Below are 21,551 nucleotides of genomic sequence, written 5' to 3'. Positions count from 1 at the left end.
GGTATTGAGCTTTTTTTTTTCTTAGAGAATAAATGTGAAATATGACTCCCAGAGATAAGAGGTTTGCAAATATATGAATTTATATAATATATAATTTAAAGGCGACATGCTAATTTATTGGTGGATTCCACCAGAGCAGGTCCAAAAAACCCTGTTTTACAATCTGAGGAAAACAGGTCACAGCTTTTAATTTAGGGCTTTTCAGTCCCTTTGCTACAGAATTAGAAACCTAAGCACCTATCCATGCAGTCTGCCTTTACAAACACTGAAAGAGTGGGTTTTTCTAAGAGCTCACTGAATTTCAGGTAATACAATGCCACTATTGCTGCAAGTCACAAGTGAAATTTCTTCCCCTGCTTGACATCAGCTGTATTATTCCAAAGTGGACACATGTAGCAATCACAGTCCACATAAAGTTACAGAGCAGAATCACTGAGTTCTGAGGCTTATAGTGTGGAAAAGTCAGCAATGGTCTAACTCAAAAATTGCAGTTCCACGCCTCCTCTATAATTAACATTAACATAAAAACTGTTAGCCTCATGACACAACTTTCCATGGCTGGAGTAATGCGTAGGCCTTGTACTGTTGTCTATATAGTATGGTTGCACTGGACCTTTGTGAGAGGCCACAGTCCTTCTGCTTTTCCTGGTCTAAAACAAGTTTTAGCTTTGCCTTTTTAACCCTTCTACTGATTAACCATGTTTAATTTGCATCTACTTAGCGTGCGTGTGTGTATATGTGAATGAAAGAAAATAAGGAAAAGTAGAGGGGAGGGTAGGTCTTAATGTGTAACACGTTCTTAAATAACCTCAAAGACACACCACAGTACTCCCATTAATTTTTCTTTATTAATGTAAAGACACTAAACAAGTAGAAGACATAGCCAAGTCAGATACATAAGCGCACCAGCAGAATCGTCATATGGCTACAATGACAGCACGTAAAAATTGGTCGCAAACAGTCTGGGAGTTTGGATCCAGTGATGTAGCTAAGTGATACAAGATTTTTCAATTAAATTATACATTCACATTTTGCTCACTAAATTTCTATGACCGATGAACACAGTCACAACCAAAACATGTTACTCAAGCGTGCTAAAGTCATGCGTATACAGCATTTCAATGTTAGCTCTTATTTTAATATTTATGTTTGTGAAGTACAACTTACAGCTAATGTGCCAATACTGAACCGTGACTCTCTCTGCACAGGCCCACATCAACAACATGACCTATGCTTTCAACATCCATGTGGAAAACTCATCAACTAAGTGGGGAAAACAAGCCTGTACCTTGCCGAATACAAAGACACATAATATATATATGATGCAAAATAAAATAACATTTCAACATTAAATTACAGAGTTCCAAAAATAAAACAACAACAATCTATTTTCAAGAAAAAGAATGAATAAAAAATTATATCTACATCTGTATATAAAAACATAGGATCGTAATAAGTTAGACTTTTTCAATATGGAAACTCATGTGTTTCTTACAGATCTAAAAGTGACTAAGGATTGCCTTTAAACAAGTTATATTCATTACAGTATCTAAATAGATACGCAGGCATGGGTCAAACAGCAGAGAGATCCTTGAGGTACCCTGTGAGGTCCGACCCCAACTTTAAGTCGGTGGTTTGAAAAGAGGAGAAAGAAAAAAAAGAAAAAAAAAAAGAAAAGTTTTTGGGATAAATGTAAATACACGTTAGTTACAATTTTTTTCTCGTTTTCTCCCCGATTGCCACAACTTAGGAGAACAATTTTCAAAAAAACAAAAGTCACATACTTTTATTGCACAGAGGTAGAGTTAGGGCTACCTAGACCTCACAGGGATTGTTAGAGACATAGCCCTGATGGTTTACAAGTCTTCAACTCACAAACGGCACACATCACAAGTATTTTAAAAAGATTTAATTTGCCACTTGACCCACGCTTGCTGAAATGTCACAGTGGGTTGGAAAACCCTGCATGGTAGCAGCGAGCAGAGAGCGCACCCCTTCACGGTTAAAAGTATGGGGAACAGAGAGCAGCAGAGAGGCAGGCTGAACCATGAAGGTTAAAACTGCATATTGTCCACCTGGAGGCAAATGTGGAATGGTTTGTGCATTCAGATCCACTGGAGTCTGTGGGGGTTTAATGTTCTTTTACACTCACACCAATACCAAGGTAGATAAAAATAAAAATCACAAGGAGAATATGTTGACCCTTCATCTGCCCAACTTTGCAGTGGTGCTTATCCAAAAGACCCAGGATGCCCCCGACTGAACTTCACGCTCTTAACAATTCTCTGATCCTGGAATGAATTTGTAGATGAGCTGACGAAGACTAGGAGGCCTGTGTGTGCACGGCTCAAATGAAGGAGCAGAGACTGAGGATGCAGATTAAGGCACCATGGAACCCTGACAAATCTGAGGCACATTCCGGGACAGTACCTTTGACGTGACTCATGCTGTGTTTCAAGCTGATCTCTGGCCTGGTGGTCTGGTGGCCACCAGACCACCAACTGCTATGTCATGCAACCTAGAAACTGTCCACAGAGGGTACATGTGTCGGGCTCTCCCCCCATGTTCCCCACCTCCCTTGTGTGTCTCAGGAAGAACAGCATCTACTGATTACAGCAACTTGTGACTGAGTCCAGATCTGGAGCATGCTTTACTTCCTGGCCTGCACACTTGCAATCATACAGACTTAAAGAAATAGTCCACCATTTGAGAAAGTTTGCTTATGTATTAGTTTCTGCTTGTGGTTTATGTAGCGTACAGATTTCACACTAAGAAGCTTAGCTTGGCTCAGCTGAAGAACAAAAACAGTTCTAAGGTACTCAGTCATAATATGTCGTGTGTATTTTTTTCCAATAAATATTTCATTTTAAATGTGTTTGTTCTCATTTAGAAAGAGTGACATCACATAGTTTGAGCTCTGACTGCTATTAGTAAACCTTTCAGTACTGTCTACAGCACATGCAGCTTTACAGCTGAGGGATGCAGATTGTTCATAGTAAGCTACCAACTAGCTTGTGAATCATCACGACATAAAGTTAGCCACAGTATGGCAAAGGTACTGTGGCACTGCATTACAAGGGAAATGTAACTATTTAATAACTTTAAAAGTGATGTTATTGGATTTGTTACCCAGTCAGCACAGTTTAAGGGAAGTAATCAAAGCAAAAGGCTCTTTTGACACTGGTCGCATTTTCACATGCAAACAGGCTTCGCTCTGTGCATGCCTTTGGTTTCAGAAGAGAAAAACATTTTGGAGGGCATTTTGGTGAGATCCTACTTAAAAGCTCTTTTTGGCTTGAGAATTCAACTTGACTAATAATTTACTTGTTCTTATTGCTTTTGTGTTGTGCTGAGCTAGATTTGACACCAATATTCAGGTTGTACAGAGTAACATCCATTAGGTTGACTGGATTTACCAAAAACAATTAAATGTAAACACCAAAATTTTATTTGGTAATTGTAATAGACTAACTGCTTTGCAGTTTATTGTTTATTATTTAGTTTATTATAATTTATTAACTAGATTCTATGTCTGCATTTGCATAGTTTTGCCTTTTCAGCTGAGCTGACATGCTGCCTATTAAAAATTTAGTATGAGAATTTTTGAAATTCAAATGGCAGTTTCACCAGCTATGTCTACAGCCGATCACTTTCTGCTTCACACTTCAGCGTAAAGGTGGTAAAAATTCTTATCGCTTCTCTTTTGTAAGTGTATTTGCCAAAATGTGCAACTATTCCTTTAAGACTGAAGCCAGCACATGCAGCCACACGCAATCTTAAAGCTCCTCTAAAGCAACACAATTAAAGTCGTGGACAAAAACAGAAAACAAACAAACCTATTCAGACAGTGATTCAAAGATGCACAGACATGCAGCCAGATGTACAACACCACATTCACACACAACTATGTTAGTGCCAGGTTCAACAGAGCTCTCAGCCCCCTCCCCCCTCTACCACACCCACATGTCCACACTTATAGTAACATGGAGGACACCTGACACACATCTAGGAAGATATGAAGTAGTGCAAGGGAAGGTTAAGCCCACCTTTACTTTTTCTGTACGTTAAGAACATTGTGATGAGTCTCTTTGTGTGTGTGTGTGTATTCATCAATATCTAGGGAACTGTAAAAGCAGTGCAGTATAATGTCATGCACAGCTACTATTGTTTTGTTGTATTCAAGAGATCAGTTAACAGTGGTGTAGTTAAAAACTAAAAAGCAGCATTAATCTTTTTTTTATACCCATCCTCTAAAAGGTCATTCCCAATGTGGACAGGTGCAAAACAGAGGTTGGCAGGCAGTGACAGTAGCAGTAGGAACCATCACTTCGGCACCAGGCCACGGGATTGGGGATAAAGAGGGGATCCTGGGCTGGAGGGGCTGTATGAAGAGGTCGGGGTACTCGACTTCTTGCCTGTTCTTGGTCGTCTAAGGGAGAGAAAAGATTAGCATAGGGTTAAACTCACTGATGGTGTGACACCAAAAGGCTGTCTATGCTGTTTACAGGGTTCATCTGTCACATATCAAAGATTTGCAGAGTCTTTAATTTTTGTCTTTGAGGATTTAACAAGGTAAATCATTTACTCTGAATGCAAATTTACAATCTGCTGTCTCCTTCCTTTTGTGTTGTACAATTCTGGACAGAAATGAAACAAAGAGGAAGAGATTCTTTTGTACAACAAGCCAATGTAAAGCTGTTGCAACATGGTGGGTGTAAAATATTACCAAAAAAAAAAAAAGCACTAGTTTCTTAACCAATTCCATCAGCCCGACAACAGGATGCGGCACTCCAAAGTGAATATAACTTGTGGTACTGTTGCTTACCCTGACTTTGGCTTCTTGAGGCTGCCGCTAGCACCAGCAGGCAGCATTTGTCCCAAGCTGCTGTGAAAGCTTGTGGCATCTACCTCGATCTCATCCTCATCCCGAAGAGCATCCTCCAGAGCTGCCGCCAGCTTTGGGGCGATAACTGGCTCCTGGTACTCTTTAGTGGTCCGTGCAGGAATGTCCATATCCAGCATTATGATGTTCTCAGCCTAGAACAATGACACAGAATCACATTCATCTGGGAAAATTCAGTTATATACAAATGTGGTCAGAAGATTTACACAAGTTGGGAAGGTCTCTTAGAGACTTTTATAAACAGCTGCAGATCATCAGTTCAAACTCCTGTATGCAAGTATAAGTTTGCCAAGATCTTGAAGAAGACCAGCTGTTTAAGAACAACCCAGGAACCACCATGCCTCGGGCCTACTGTGAATTGGAAACTACTAGAGCACCAGTGTGAAAAAAAATATGATGTTATATAATGCATTGCATTATGTTTAATAACCAGTAAAGTATTTGCAATGAGCTCAATCTTAAACCTGTGCAGCAGTAACGTTAATCTTTCAAATACTGACAACTGCCATTGCTACGTCTCAGCCTCCTAGTCTTCTGCACCATCTTTTTCATAAGTTTTGGTATTCATAAGATTTTTAGAAGGCTAACTCTGACCTTGGGGTCAAGGTCTCTAAGATTTGAAGTTGTCCAAGATTTTTAATAGACGCATCTATGGCTTTGAAAATCCTACACTGCAGCATTCGAGTTATCGCATTCACAAGATCTTCAGAAAATTGGACGTTTGATACAAGCTCGTTTGATGCACCTATGGTATCAATTTGTAAATCCTAGTTGACTTCTTCTCAACTAGGAGCAGGGCTCTAGAATAACTTTTTGCCACAGTTGCACTGATGCACTTTTTTTCTTTAGGAGTACCAGCACAAAAGTTAGATGCACCCAAATTTTTCAACCTCATCACTTAACCCCCATGTTTTACATGTTCACTTTAACTTTACGTTAACTTAACAAAAAAAGTTCTTTTCATCTTTTCTCATTACCCACAGCTACATCTACTTCTGTCGGGGCTAGGCTACTCACTAGGGCTGGGTATCATCACTGATTTCTATATTTGATTCAATTCCGATTCGCAAGGTCCTGATTTGATTCGATTCAATTTTGACCCCGACAATCTGAAATATTTTCATTCTGATCATTACTCAGCACTGACACTTGTGAGACTTCATCAGTGGTGTAAGAATCCCAGCAGATGCTTTTGTGTCAAAGTAATTGAGGATAAAACTCAGAAAAACATGAAGGAGATTTTCCTGGCCTGGTGCCAGTCCATGCAAGGCTCTAAATGTCAAGACCAGGATCTTAAAATGTACTCTAAATTCAACAGGAAGCCAGTGTAGCTGAAATAGCAATGGTGTCACATGTGAATACTTGGAGGATTTTGTCAACAGCCTAGCTGCAGGGTTTTGCACAGCCTGCAGATGATCCAGAGAACCTTTGCTTAGACACATAAACAAAGAGTTACAATAGTCCAAGCGTGAGGAAATAAATGCATGTATAGCTATCTCCAGTTCAGGGCGAGATAAAATAGGGCTTAACTTAGCCGCATTTCTTAAATGATAAAAACAAGACCGAACCAGAGATTTCACATGCCGATCCAATGTGAGAGTCGAGTCAAAAGTGACACCTAAATTCCTGATAGAGGATTTAACATACACAGTAAGAGGACCAAGGGCTTTCACTATCTGTCTGAAGCACATATGAGGACTTCAGTTTTCCCCTTGTTGAGTTGGAGGAAATTTACAGCCATCCAACGCTTGATGGAATCTAAGCAGTCATTTAAAAGCTGAAGCTTAGATAAATCCTGGGGCTTAAAAGAAACGTACAACTGAACATCATCAGCATAACAGTGATAAGAAATGTCCTCAAAAGAGCCCATTATATGCTGGAGGGGGAGAAGATATATTAAGACCAGTAAAGGCCCCAAAACCGAACCCTGAGGGACACCACAAGTAAGGGAGGTAGAGGATGACCTAAAATCGGAGACCACCAAAGAAAAAGATTGGTTATGTAGATATAAGGAGAACCACTCTAAGGCAGTACCCGATACACCAACCCAATGTTTAAGCCTTTCAAGGAGGATGTGGTGGTCAACAGTGTCAAAAGCCGATGTTAGGTCCAACATAAGTAGGACCGAGCATTTTCCTGCATCATTATTCATTAAAATGTCACTTGAGACCCTAAGAAGGGCTGTTTCTGTGGCGTGAGCTCTGCAAAAGCCGGACTGAAACTTATCGCAAATGTTATGTTTGTCCAGAGCTGCTATAAGTTGCTTAGCCACAACCATTTCTAGAAGCTTAGCAATTAACAGTAACTTAGAGATAGACTCCTCTCTTTGGAGCAGCGACAGACCTAACTGAGGTTTTTTTAAAAGTGGGAGAATAGCAGCATTTTTAAAATGAACCGGAACTATACCAGACGCCAGTGAAGAGCTGATTAGAGTGAGCACAGATGGGCTTGAATAATAATCATTGAATAATGATGCAGGTACAATGTCAAGTGGACAAGAGGATGCTTTCACTGAATTCACTAGTTTTACCAGCTCAGGTAGTGAAACAGGAGAGAAAGTATCCAAAATGACAGGGCTTGATGAGGTGGAGATTGACATAACAAGTGCTGAATGAGAAAAGTTCATTCTTATGTTATTAATCTTTGCAAGAAGAAAAGAAAGAAAACTGTCACAGTCCTCATTAGATGAAATGGGAGCTATTGAAAGTTTAAATTTCTTCGCTATTGAACAGCAGAAATGAGGCTCTCTTGTCAGACGTCATTTTTGGGGAAAAACAAAAACAAAAAAAACAGCGGCCGACAGCGCTGTAAACAACGGTAGACTGGTGAATAATAAGTAAGCGAATAATGCAGAAAACAGATTTGAAACGAGAAAGTGTTCTTGAAGTACATGGGGGGGGGGGCGCGCTGTGCAGAAAGTGTGATTTTTATTGTGGTTGAAGCAAAGCAGCAAAAGTAAGAGAGAATTCATGAAGATGTTTATCAAATGTGAAGTGTAGTTTTGATCTTGTTTTGATGCTGGTTCAATGAGTTTTGGTTGGAGAGAGACAAAACTTGCAGCATCAGAATCTAGCGCAAAAAAAGACGTAAACACAAAGCGCGGACCCGGAGCATCAAAATCATTGAGCTGTCAGTTTTCATTTATATTTAAAAGTCGATTCAGGATTTAATGAATCGATATCGCTTCATTCAGGCTACTCACCTCTCTCTATCCGCCTGCACTTTCAAACGTACACACGTTTAGGACTACAGGACTATCTGGACCATGGACAATCAGAGAGGTCTCGCCCCTGACTATCTCTGATTGGTTTAGACCTCGATATAGGCATAATGTGTGTCTGTTGTTGACCACACGGAGACTTTCAGAGTTGCAGAGACTTTTTGTACGGCTGGTCTTTTTGCCACCTACGAGTTTTTTAGTCGCACCATTGAGAAATTAGGTTGCATATGCGACCAAATTGGTCACACTCTAGAGCCCTGTATGAGAGCGAGGTGAATTTCAACGCGTTGCGCTCCCATGCACAACCTTTGTTGTCCCCATCAGCTTTTTACAGCTGAGGGAAAATACAGTTTTATATGCAGTGATAACTTAACTATAATAATAACAACAACACTGTAAAGGAGAGGGAGAAAAGCTTACTTTGTATCTCATGTCAGGCTTCAACATCATGGCCACACGAGCATGGTGACTGAGGGGCCTCCAGTAGCTGACTGCAGACCGAGGCCTGCTCATCATCTGATGGTCACTGAGAGAGAGAGAGAAAGAGACAGAGAGAAAAGGAGTATTACAAAGCAGCATGGGAAATTTGCTTCTTGCTTTGGTGTTTTACAATAAATCAGTTGCCAGCTCTGCCACTCTGCAGCACTATAATGAGCAACTGTGTGCACCGTTTGCTAGAATTGCATGCCAAACAGCATCTATTGAAGGGACTTTTAGTTTCCCTTTCCTAATAAGTCTCCAAAAGTTGATTCTGTTCATCTGGACATTGCGTTTTGTGGGAGAAACGTTTCGTCACTCATCCAAGTGACTTCTTCAGTCTCAGCTGACTGCAGGTTTCCCCAATCTTATAAACAGTACATTTGCATAATGACTGAAACCAGCCCACCATTCACAGAGAGTTGGAGAATGGTACTCATGGCCATTGATCAGTGGGTTTTGGTCAGTGGTTGTTGATCAATGGTCATGAGAATTTGCATAATTATGATTAAGGAACTGACCTCCCAGCCCATTGTTCCTTCAGTGGGCTGGTTTCAGTCATTATGCAAATGTACTGTTTATAAGATTGGGGAAACCTGCAGTCAGCTGAGACTGAAGAAGTCACTTGGATGAGTGACGAAATGTTTCTCCCACAAAACGCAACGTCCAGATGAACAGAATCAACTTTTGGAGATTTACTTTCCTGGATGACTGAGAATGCATCAAGACATTTCCTAATAAGGCACAGGTTCCACAGCTGGTTCTCCAACACTTGTCTGTTTTAGCTCTTTTCCAGTAGAACCTATTAGGGTCAGGTTGGCTCAGTTTTTAGGGTTTTCCATTAGGTGGTAGTACCTGGTACCAGGTAGTTTTTTAGTACCTACTTGGCCGGAATTCCAAGCGATCTGAAGTGATCAGAAAACATGACGTCAAGACTGCATGCCACCGATTGGCTAGTCAGTGATGTCATTCGATAAGTCTCCTTCACAAGAATCAAAACTTCTACTTATGAATCCCTGCAATGAGGAAAATGGCTACACAAAAAAACAACAGCGTTGTTCCCGACCGAGCAGCAAGTATATCACCGACTCAATGTGATCCTTTGTTGTGGTGTTTATAACGACCCCACGTACATTGGGTGGTACTCGATTGTAATGGACAACCAAAACAGAGTCGAGTAGGTAGTAGAGGAAAAGCACTATTTGTGAACCTATACAAAGAAAGGTAAATATAAGCTAGTCAAGCAGAAAACATTCTAAAAATGTTATGATTTGAGATGGAAAGACCCACTCTGAATATTCCCAGACTTACTCCTCAATACGTGTGATGGGCTTCATCTTCCATTCCTCAGGCTCCTCATCGAAGAAAGCCCTGTTGACTATTTTGTTTTTCTCCTCTAGAGGAATGAAGTTTTCAATAATCAGATGCCTGAAAGAAACACATGAACATTTAATAGACAGACAGGGAGACAGAGAGAGACAAAGAAAACTCGGACATGTTATTAAAACAGGAAGCCTAATGGTTGAAAGCATTTGAATGTAATGTATCTGTTCCTCATTAAATATTTCATTTCCATGCACTACAGTGAGAAAAAGTCTTAAAGCACAAAAAGCTCCACTAATTCGCTAGCAATCTTTTTACGGTTCCTCCTCGATCACATGACACACTGTCTTGATCAGAGATTTGTGTCAGGCCAACATTGATATACAGACTTCATACTTGAGTTTGAGGTCCCTGGTGAGTTCGTTTTGGATCTGCTCCATCTCCTGGCGCTCGTTGATGTGTGCCTCTTGGAGATCTTGGATTTCTGCCTTCACTGACTGCAGCTTGGAAAACAGCTAGAGGAGAGAGAAAGAGAAAACTAGAGTGACCAGAAAAAGACTGTTAGAGCATTCAGCCTTAAAATTTTTTGTTTAAATGCCTGATTGTCATGAGGAATAATGAACAACCCAAACAGAACACCACAGACAATACCCGACTTAAAATAGCAGTTGACCTACTTACTTGCAAGAAACTTTATTACCTGACAAACCAAAAACACTGTACCTTCAAACAGTGTCATTATGATGACAAGATATGCCATCTTTGTCAATCTCAATATTAGATTCTGATGGTTTTATTTATTTATTTATTACTTTTTGTTAAATGAAGGTTATGAAATTCAACATTGTTTTTACCATCCAAATCCATATACATGTTGATATAGTTAGTTGTTTTTTGCACATTCATCACAATTATTTTCATATTAAACAAATTTTAATACTAGACAAAGATAACCCGAGTAAATATGAAAGGTTTTTAAATGATTACATCATTTAAGTAAGACAAATATGCAAAAAAATCTAACTCAGGAAGGGGGCAAATACTTTCACAGCATTGTAAATGTTCAGTTCAATTGAGTCAGCTCACAATCACCTCAATGTGCTTATATTGTAATAAAAAAAAATTCTATAAGGTTATTGAGATCTGGTAATAATGGTGGGGTGGAAGAAGTGCCTTTTAACAGGAAGAGAACTCTGGGGAAAACGAGGCTCAGAGATAGACGGCCATCAGCTGGAGATTAGGGTAATGGCTTTTGAAATGAAAGACACCATGTTTACACTGCAGGTTTACCTCATTCTACATAAAGTGCAGAGTTTGTTTCCAGCCAGTCTGGTTTATTAACGACTCTATACTCTGCAATGCCATCATTAATCTTTGGTAACAAAGCAAAACACTTTTCACTTGTTTTCACTTTCATTAATTTCTATTTCTATATTCATTTTAAATGTCAGGGGCTGATATTGTAAAATCATAGCCTCTAAAAAAAAATGTACTCTCAGAACTCAGTTCCTCTTTTTCTTTTGTGTCAACATGAAAACAAAAACTATTTTGACATTTGGGAATCGATTCAGAATTCTTCCATACCCATGTGAACCGAATTTGTTGATAATGCCTTGGGCAAATGTGACAACCATCTTCACCTTTTTCAGCTTCTTGGTTTTAATGTCAACTTCCTGTTGCAGAGAAGTGTAGGTCTCCTTAAGCTCCAGTGTCTCTTCATCACGACTTTCCATTTGCTGCTGCATCTCTCGCTCTCGCCGTTTCTGGACACACATAAACAAACTTGCATGTGTTCACAACTTTTAATGGGCTCTGTCTCTGAGGTCAAAGAGAATTTACTGGCTGAAAGATGTTTTCGTCTGGTACTAAATGGTCAAAAATGTTCACTTTCAAAAATCAGTGCCTAGTCTGCTGAAGAAGTCTGAAATGCCTAACAAGGAATTTGATGAATTTGGAATCATAAGTACACGGGATAGAAAACTGCTAACAGAGTAATGTTTTGGTAATATAGAAAGTATTACCCTTGTACTTGGCCTTGGTGCCAACCCCTTTACTATACCTGTTCAGCAATCTCCTGCCTCTTTTGCTCCAGCATTCTTTGCTGCTCATTGGTGTGATCCACAATGTTCTTCCCCCCTACTAGGAGCTTACTCTCCATCGCCTGGATGCAAATAAAAATTAGGAAAAGGGATAATAAAAGAAAATGACTCCAAGCACAAGACCAGTACAACCTCAAAGAAGCTATGGTAACTTTTGTGAGTGTAATTTAAATAATTTTGAGCTTGAACGCTTCCTTTTGTTCAAAATTGCTTCAACAGTAGAAGTTTCCCACAGCACATAGGTGCTCATGTTTGATTTGACAGATTTTTGTGTTATTTTTAACACACTGGATACCCTTCTTTGTGTCTACATCCAGGGATCTTTTGTTTCTTAAGTGAATGTGTGAACCACTACACTATGGAGCCACTGCTAGTTCTAAAAGTAAGAACACCTATGCCAGAGTCCTTTTCATTGACTTTGTCTCAGCTTTTAACACGATCATTCCACAGCAGTTGGTGGAAAAGCTGATTCTATTAGGCGTGAACCCTGCAACCTGCAACTGGGTTTTCAGCTTCCTGACAAAGCAGCAACAGACAGTCAAGGTGGGCAGCCACACATCAAAGACCATCTTAGTGAGTACAGGCTCTCCTCAGGGGGGTGTCCTGAGCCCGCTGTTGTTCAGTCTACTCACACATGACTGTACGGCCAGATTCAACACTAACCAAATTGTGAAGTTCGCAGATGACACAACAGTGGTTGGCCTCATCACTGACCTGAGTGATGAGTCCACTTAAATAATGGACGTGGAGCAGCTTGAAGTGTGGTGTAGATCCCATAATCCCACCATCAATGTGTATAAAACAAAAGAGATGGTAATTGATTTCAGGAAGTCTGGCAGAGTTCACAGACCTCACCATAGATGGTGCTGCTGTGGAGAGGGCCAGCAGTGTTAAGTGTCTGGGTGTGCACCTAGCTGATGATCTGTCCTTCTCCATTAATACCACAGCAGTTTAAATTGAAAAAGAAGAAAAAAAAAAAAAAAAAAAAAAAAAAAAGCACAAAAGCGCCTCCACTCCCTCAGGAGACTCAGAAAAGCAGGACTCTCCACACTTCACCTCACAACTTTTTGCAGAGGCACCATTGAAAACATCCTGACACAAAGTTTTACATCTTGGTTTGGCAGCTGCAAGTCCAATGAGAAGCAACAACTCAATAGACTGCCAGGAGGATTGTTGGTGCCCCTCTCTCGTCTCTGGAAGAAGTCTACAAACAGAGCTGCATACACTTAGCTATCTCCATCATCAGAGACTCCCACCACCCCTCTCTTAGCCTGTTCTCCCTCCTGCTGTCTGGCAAGAGATAGAGGAGCATCAGCTGCAGAACCACCAGGATGCTGGAAGGGTTCTTTGCACAAGCCGCGAGACTGACAAATGAACTGTGCCCCCTCCCCATCCATTCCGCTATTCACACAGCTAGGGCTGGGCGATATGGCCTAAAATTCATATCGCGATATAATTTGAAGCATGTTCGGTAACGATATATATCGCGATATATTCTTTTCTTCTGTATAACGTATTTTCCACACTATAAGGCACACTTAAAATCCTTTAATCTTCTCAAAAATCGAGAGTGTGCCTTATGTATGAATTCTGGTTGTGCTTACTGACCTCAAACCGATTTTGGCGTGCAGAAATCTGTTAAAAAATGTTTTAGTACAACTTTGGTAAGCCGCACTGCTTGATGGATTGTCAGAGCATTACGGCTGCCGTAGTGAGGAGCTTCGCGGAGTAATCTGGGTCCAAAACTCCGTCTACTTCAGGTCCCAAAGTCAAACGAACACTAAGAGTTAAAAACGGTCTAAATTCTTTCATCTTTAATAAAATCATCAGCGTTGCTGCTTTATCAGGTGTAACAATTAAGTTTAACATCCAGGCATCCATGAAAACAGAATTTATTAAATTTAACGGAGTTAGAAGTTAACAGGAAGTTAGCTCGCTAGTTTACACCTAAACATGATATAGCATGTTCTGACTGGGAGATTTTTGAAACTAATTAAAATGTACAGCTCTGCTATCACTTCCAACATAAATGAAGACAGAAAACTAAACAGCAGTGGCGTTTGTAGGGTTACTGAAGTTGGACTACCTGGTATATAATGTTGTGCTATGTGATTGCTAGCGACACAGCTATGTTAGCATAACATTAGCACAGTGAAGCTGGAGGATGAACGCTAACTTTTTTTTCCACTCGATAAAAGTTAACGTGAGGGATTCTGGTGGTTAGGGACAAATGCAATCGCATAGCACGATGCTGTAAACGGACCAAACTTCAGTCAGGAAAACAACTGAGATTATTCATCCACAATACGAGGTTAGTTATTAATATACTGCAACAACATGGGAATAGAACAGCTGCGAGAGAATTCAACATTAATGAATCAATGTTACGGAAGTGGAGGAAGCGCAGTTTTTGGCTTTCCCCATATTTCAAAAGTGCTTCATCTCTTTGCTATGACTGTCGCCCGGCATAATTTGCAGATGATAATGGTTGTAGCCGCTGCGATGCTTTCGACCAAAACAGGCGCGGCTTAATGACATCATCAACATGCACTATCGCGATAGAGCGGTATAGTCAAAATCTCTATCATTGGCCAAATTTATATCGTTTCTATCGTATATCGTTTCTATCGCCCACCCCTACACACAGCTATACTGTCAGATCCACAAGCGGACTTTGATAATCCCTATCTACACATGCATGCACACACGCATACAATATACACCTCAAATACACACACGACTTAATATAATTACCCCCTTCTGTGAAAGGACTGCTGCTGCTACCTGAATTAGTGTGACTATTTAGACTTGAGTTTGCTTTAGAATTTAGATTTTATGTTTTTTATCCCTGTTTATTGTTACGATTTATTACTGCCTTTTTACTGCTCTTTTTAAAAACATTTTATTGACTATTTCACCAGCTGGTGAGTGTTTCATTTCAGCCTGGGTAACACCATACGAAATGACAAACTTCTTGAAACTCTTGGAACTTAAAAATCTGCTTACCTTAACTTTGGCTGCAAGCTTCTCTCCGGCCTCCCTCTCCTTCCGCAAGTCTTCCATTTTCCTCTCTTTCTCTTTAAGAAGCCGGGCTTTCTCCTCAGCTACCAGGCTGTGATCCTCCAGGATTGCCTTTCTCTCCTTTTCCAACTTCTCCTGCTGTTCCCTCCAGTAGTCCCCCTTGTCGTCTCCATCTTCCTCATCGTCCTCTGTCTCGCCACTTTCCAGACCCTCATCATCACTCCCTTCCCCTGCTCTCCTCCTCAGCCTTCTCCTCTTTTTCTTTCCTGAGCGTTTCTGCAGCTGCGCCTTCAGCCTGGCAATCTCCTCCTGAAACTCCCTGAGCAGGGCATCTTTGGGATCTTCATTGATACGTGGTTTGTTCTTGATGTTTTTTGCCCTGTTTGAATAGCGCAGAGTTGTTAAAGTCTCCTCCACATTGTAGGATGCTGGGCCAATGTTGGCAACCATGACCGTGCGGGCATTGCCCCCTAGGGAGTCCTGTAGCAGACGTGTCAGCTTCGAGTCTCGGTAAGGGATGTGGCTGCTCCTGCCATCCACCAGAGCTGATATGACATTACCAAGAGCAGAAAGGGATAGATTTATCTTTGTGGCTTCTTTAAGCCTCTCCCCCTGAGCTCCAGTCTTGGTTTGCCTTTCACTGCCAGCTAAATCCACCAGGTTGAGTTTGCCAACTCTTATGTGGTTCTCTCCATCCACACCCAACTCACTGCACTCCACCGTGATGACAAAAATGGCGTGAGAGCGTGAGCTGTGCTCATTCATATTAGTGGCTCCAACTGATCGATTCTGGTTTCCCACATTCATGACATGCTCGATCTCTCGCACACTCTTGGTAACAAATGATGAAAGATCTTTAACATACACACCCGTGTCGGGCCTCTCCCTGAGCTCGAGACGACGTGACTGATCTTTTGAGAGCAAGTCTCTGATCTCCTCCTGGTAGATTTCTAAGTATGACGCTCTGACAAGGTACTGTTGGTTCTGTGACCGTGAAATGTGTGTGAAGATGTGCTCAAAGGAGTTTGGGATCACCCCTCTCTTCTCCGGATCATTTCTCACCCCTTCCATAGTGTAAGTCTTCCCTGTACCCGTCTGGCCATAAGCAAAGATGGTCCCATTAAATCCCAGAAGAACAGACTCAACCAGGGGCCTGAAGGTTTCATCATACATTTCTAGCTGTTTGGAGTTCCAACCATAAACAGCATCAAATGTAAAGATTTTGGGCAGTTCGTTGCCCGAGGACTCCCTTGGGTTTCTCACAATAATTTGGCCCAGTTTGACATCAACAGACACCACACTCTCATACTTGGCGGCCCGCTCTTTCTCGTTCATAGGACGGCAACGGACCACCACCTTGACTGACTCCGAGCTCTTGCTCTTGGACATGGTGAGAAGCACCTGCCAATCCTTGCTGCTTGGCACCTTGTCTTCCTAAAGAGCAGCTTTAGTAACACTTCAGCAATAGATTGCCCAAATCTGACACTGCTGGGGTGAAAACAATCAGTGAATTACATCTCAGCTCATGGTTAAAGCATCACACAGGTTAAAGTGAAATTCTGCCACCGGATGGCACCGCTTACAAGCAGGTGTTTTGATTTAGGATAAGTACTAGTGCCTAACTTCTGTAAATTATGTGTTTTTAGATATCCGCGCTTGTGCACAACTTTGTGGAAGATGATGGTTCCACTAGCTCACTACACTACCTTGTGTTAGAAAGGTTTATTACAAAGAACTAAATACCAGTCCTAATTCAAACAGCTGGTGTCTCTTTAAGACAACATATAGATGTTTTGGACACGTGCTAATGACTTGTTTCTTCAGACTCTGTTAACAGGTTTAGCTGATTCGGGAAGGGTTAAAAGTATTTTTAACTACCTTTAAGGACAAAAAGAGAAACCCACTTGGTTAAGGTATCGGATAGGCAGCGACACTGCTTACCTGACACTTACACCTGAGCAGCCGTTCCCTTGCACATAATAAAACTAAGCTTCCTAAGACTTTTCCAGCTATCACCGTAAAATACCACAGCAACAGGCATAATCACACATTAAGCTAAATACAGTTGTTTAAATGAATAACCGTTTTTCCTATTCACATACAAACTGAAAAAAAAAAAAACAATCGCACTGATACACTGTTCTGTCAGAGTACATAGCAATGACACTACTTTAAATTGGCTAACTGGATTTTAGCTAATTAGGTGAAGAAACCTCACCTTGGTTTAAAGTTGGAATGTCAGATAATTAAATGACAGCCGTTAGAAAGAAATTTGATAAATGGTCCATTTTACGGTAGCAGGTTAGTAAACGTTACCAGTTGATTAGTCAAACTAACGGATCAGCTTTCTAGCGTTAGCTCATTTTAAACACGTCCCATAACGAGACCACAACACTGGGCTAGCAACTGCAAACAAACTGGTAACCCTAAGCTACAAATCTGGTAGCACTGCCCGGCTAACACTCTTAGCAAATCTAAAGATTATATTCAAGATATCGCTACGCGAAATTTCGCAAAACCTACAAACACAACTTTACACCAGCCACACAGAAACATAATTTAACACTAACCAGTGACAAACGTTAGCTTACGCAGAACTCCCACTGCGATGAAGTGAATCGTCGATGGCTAAATTCCTGCCGAACCAGCAGCGGTTCAATTTTGTTGCGCGTCTCCTCATGAATTTACGGAACGGGTGCTGGAAGTGGCCAAAAATGATCACGTGAAGTCTGGCGTTTAACCTTGTAAGACCCAACCCATCAAAAAATAGCAAGAAAATTCTGATTTTTCTTTTGGAACTAAGATGTTTATTAACCCTTATAACAAAATCCATGGGGTTTTTTTAGGTTGTTTTTTTTGCTATATCATGTTGTGTATGACATATTTAGTGTATCGCATTTGATACATCGGGTGTTTTTGGCAACTTTTTGTAAACAACAATGTTATTTTAGACAAAAAAGAATTTTGTCCATAACATTTTGAAATTATGGCAAGTATTGATCATGTTGATGAGATCTCAGGTCTCAGAAACTCATGTATCAAACATGATACAAAGGGCATTATAGGGTTAACAGCAGCTGGTATCCTGTAGGTTACATTACCGCCTATTTCTAATTCCTTAGGCAGGAATTGTCATTTCATTCTGTGCACTTGTCCAGCAAAGTTCAGCAACTTTCAAAGACGTCCTTGTGTGTGTGTCTGTGTGTGGAGGGGGGGGGGGGGGGGGGGAATGGAGCTTAATCAGTGTCTGGAACAGCAATTTTAAAACACTCAGATTCTCAAAGCAGAAACAAGCTTGAGTGATTACATTTACTCTTTTCATGCTCAGAATCAACAATAACTATCTAAAAAATTAAAAAATTCAAAATCTTGTGTGCTCTGAGAGATGTCCTCTTAGCTAAATATAGCTTATCAATGTCCAGAGATGCACTCTAGAAAAATAATTACATGTGTTGTTGTTTTTTTTTTTGGTCCAAAGGTTTGCCATAGTGAGGTTGGATTGCAAAGCAAAGACAATTTAGTTGACTGGGCAGAAAGGATCAATAATAATAATAAAAAGTATTCGTTGTTTTAATTTATTTTACAATTTTTATGATCAAAACAGCCACTGGTCCATCACACATACACTGCAGTGAATCTGTGCTACTAAAGCTGAACTAAGCTTCACTTTTGAATGAGATACAAACCCCAGTTGGCCTAAATGAATACAAATATTACCAGAATTGAAAACCTTTCAAAGGATATTTCTACAACTTGCCAAAATGTTTTGAAAGTTGTACTAAATAAGCACCTTTTTGCACTAGGGTGTCTTCCAAAGCCTAGGTTCGAAACTAAGGCTACGTTCACACTGCAGGCGAAAGCGCATCAAATCCGACTTTTTTGACCCTATGCGACCCATATCATATGTTTCAGAAAACGACCGCTGTTTGAACGGTCATGTCGCATTAAATCCGTCTTTTACGTCACTGACACAAGACAGACGCCAATCATCAGCGCCGGAGAAGCGCCCGATAAGACATCGCGAACGCTTCCTGGCCATCCAGTGAAACTGTTGGGAAGACAACGTTGGAGAAACGTGAACATTTTATTTGTACTGTATAATCTGCAGATTCTGACAGAAATTTCCAATCTCCTTTGAAGCACCGCTCTTCTCTAAAACAGCAATAAGGATAATTATTAGCCCATTTGTAAATAACAAAATAACTTTATAACTTAAAGCAAAATTGGGAAACGTAAAGTCCGAAACAAGTCTTTATATTAAGGCCATCAGTCAAACCATACTGTTTGGTCTGGGTCTAAACAGAGCGCGTTGTGTGTGACGTCTTCTTTTGCGCATACGGGTCACTTTGAGGGTTCACACCAGAGCGCGTTTGCTGTCACATTTTATTTGTAGTGTGAACAAGCAGACAAAAACATCGGATTTGATAAAAAAAAAATTGGAATTGAGCATTAAGACCTGCAGTGTGAACGTAGCCTAAGATCCATACTTCTCTGCTCGTCTTATGAGATAGCAGTATGAACTGAATGCATCTTTTACAACTGTTGAAAAGTTGGTGTTTTTATCCACAGGGCTCCATTTTTGTTTTTTTTTAACTTCAATTCATCTTCAAATAGAGTCACTTTTGAATCCTTTGCTTCCTATATAAAATCATTCCATTGATTTCATTTCTGATGACGCTTCAGCAAACAGTCAACGGATCAAATGAACGGCCAGATGCATCTCTCAGGTCCCATCTTCGCTAGATTTTTTTTCTTTTTCTTAATCGCATAACTTGCATCTTGCCCTCTTGTCATATATTACTGTTCAAGAATATGACCTGGTGTCATATTTTGGTAAAAAAGGACCCAAAGAGCAAAATCAAAAAACACCACTTGGCAGGTTCAAAGTGTTTATTGACAGATTGGTTTTCTAATAGTGCTCCAGAACAAGGGTGTAGATTTGGTTTTGCCATTGGTGGGGACGGATGAGTCAACCACTGAACCCTGCCCTGTTTCTGTTTTTTTTCCTTTTTGTCTTTGCTTCTTGATAAAAAAGAAAAAAGAAAAAAAAAGAAATATACTTGCCTACATATGCAATTTTGCATGCTTTTAAACCATTTAAAATTACAATTCATAGTTTTATATGTGAATTATATAATGTTACATTACTATTAAACAAATGACTAAGTATTTTAGGCTTTAGTTTACTTCAGCCATATTCCATATAAATCAGGTATCATGCAAAAATAAAAATAGCTTCAAATACAGTCATGACAATAAAAGAATATGACTTTAAGGACTTAACAACATTACTTCAGTTATAGTACACCAACATCTCTTATACATTAGCACTAAGGGAACACTGAATGACCTGGTGGTTTTTGTCCATAAAACTACTCATCTAAGATTACCACAAAGTAAAAGATCTCTCAGCAAAATTATGCAACATTTTAGGCACACTGTTGCCCCTATCAACTCAGTGAGCTGGGATTTTTTATTCTAAACACGAACTACTGTTATTGTTCATGTTTAAACTCATTTGAGTCATTGTTGACCTTAGCCATCTTTTTAGTCTTCTGAGAGCACTGAAGCTTCTTTCAGCCTCAGTACATGTGTTTTATCCTCAGATTAAAATTATTAATCTTGATGTGCCCCACCTTTGGCCCTGGCTCTTCCCCTCTGACTGCACTAGGACATATTGCTACCTGATAAAATAACACATTGATTCGTGCCATATAAAAAGTGAGACATGTCAATTCAGATTCTTTGTCAAATATACACTAATGAATCAATTTACATCAGCAGCCTGACAATTGTCATGATAATAAAAACTAGTTAATCTATAGCACCAAATCATCAGTCAGTCACCTGTGACCTCGCCTCTTCACCTCTGAGCTACAACATGGCAGAGCTGCCTCTGTCACCTGATAAATAACAGTGAGACATTCCAAATACATGCAGCACATGTGCTTCAAATACAGTCATGAACCAACAAGTCATCATCCAATTTCACCTGTGATCTTGTATCACCATTGCTCTCTGAGCTTTGTGTTGGTTCTTCTGTCACCTGACAAATAGGACATACATGACAATAAGAATAAAATGGGTCGCTGCTTCAGTGTTTCTGTCACTTTGAGCAGATCTTGACTCATCAGTAATGTTTGTAGGGTGAGTGCATTTTTAAAACACAGCACTACAAGGTGGAATATTTGCAAAATCATGACTACCTCATGATATTTTGTCTCAAAAATTAACCCTATGAATATGTCAGTGCCATTAGGCTGAAATTATTGTGTCACCGACATTTTAACGTTAGACATAATTCTAACAGCCTCTGTAAACTAATATCCTGGCTTACTCGAGGCTGCCGTTTTCTCTGACAGTTTCAATCAAAATTAGAAATGCTACTCTGAGACTGAGATAACTAATAGTGCTGCCTGTGGTGCAGTTAGTTTCCAAAATACTTTCTTATATCCAGGTTCTTTTTTGCTGCCATCCTCCTTTCCTCCTTGCAGGTCCTGGCAGCGCA

General features: G+C 40.2%; 1 protein-coding gene across 4 annotated transcripts; it reads right to left on the bottom strand.

Annotated features, from left to right (window-relative positions):
- Window positions 1-834: 834 nt before the first annotated feature.
- On the bottom strand, window positions 835-17,724 carry kif3b (kinesin family member 3B). 4 transcript variants are annotated; one of them, XM_063463476.1, is made up of 9 exons: window positions 17,614-17,724; window positions 15,029-16,531; window positions 11,983-12,084; window positions 11,564-11,686; window positions 10,320-10,438; window positions 9,912-10,028; window positions 8,544-8,649; window positions 4,826-5,037; window positions 835-4,429 (listed from the first exon to the last, which is right to left on the bottom strand). In XM_063463476.1, exons 2-9 carry the CDS (start codon window positions 16,430-16,432, stop codon window positions 4,324-4,326), a joined length of 2,289 nt encoding a protein of 762 aa, XP_063319546.1. In that variant the 5' UTR covers window positions 16,433-16,531; window positions 17,614-17,724; the 3' UTR covers window positions 835-4,323. The 4 variants fall into 4 exon arrangements, with proteins under 4 accessions (XP_063319546.1, XP_063319547.1, XP_063319548.1 ...); XM_063463477.1 differs by having other exon boundaries at window positions 15,029-16,528; window positions 17,614-17,723; XM_063463478.1 differs by having other exon boundaries at window positions 15,029-16,528; window positions 17,635-17,695.
- Between the last annotated feature and the right edge of the window lie 3,827 nt (window positions 17,725-21,551).

Source organism: Pelmatolapia mariae, linkage group LG20 (assembly GCF_036321145.2).
Source record: "Pelmatolapia mariae isolate MD_Pm_ZW linkage group LG20, Pm_UMD_F_2, whole genome shotgun sequence".
Lineage (NCBI taxonomy): Eukaryota > Metazoa > Chordata > Actinopteri > Cichliformes > Cichlidae > Pelmatolapia > Pelmatolapia mariae.
Note: the sequence above shows the minus strand (reverse complement) of the source record. Positions and strands in the feature narration are given on the sequence as shown.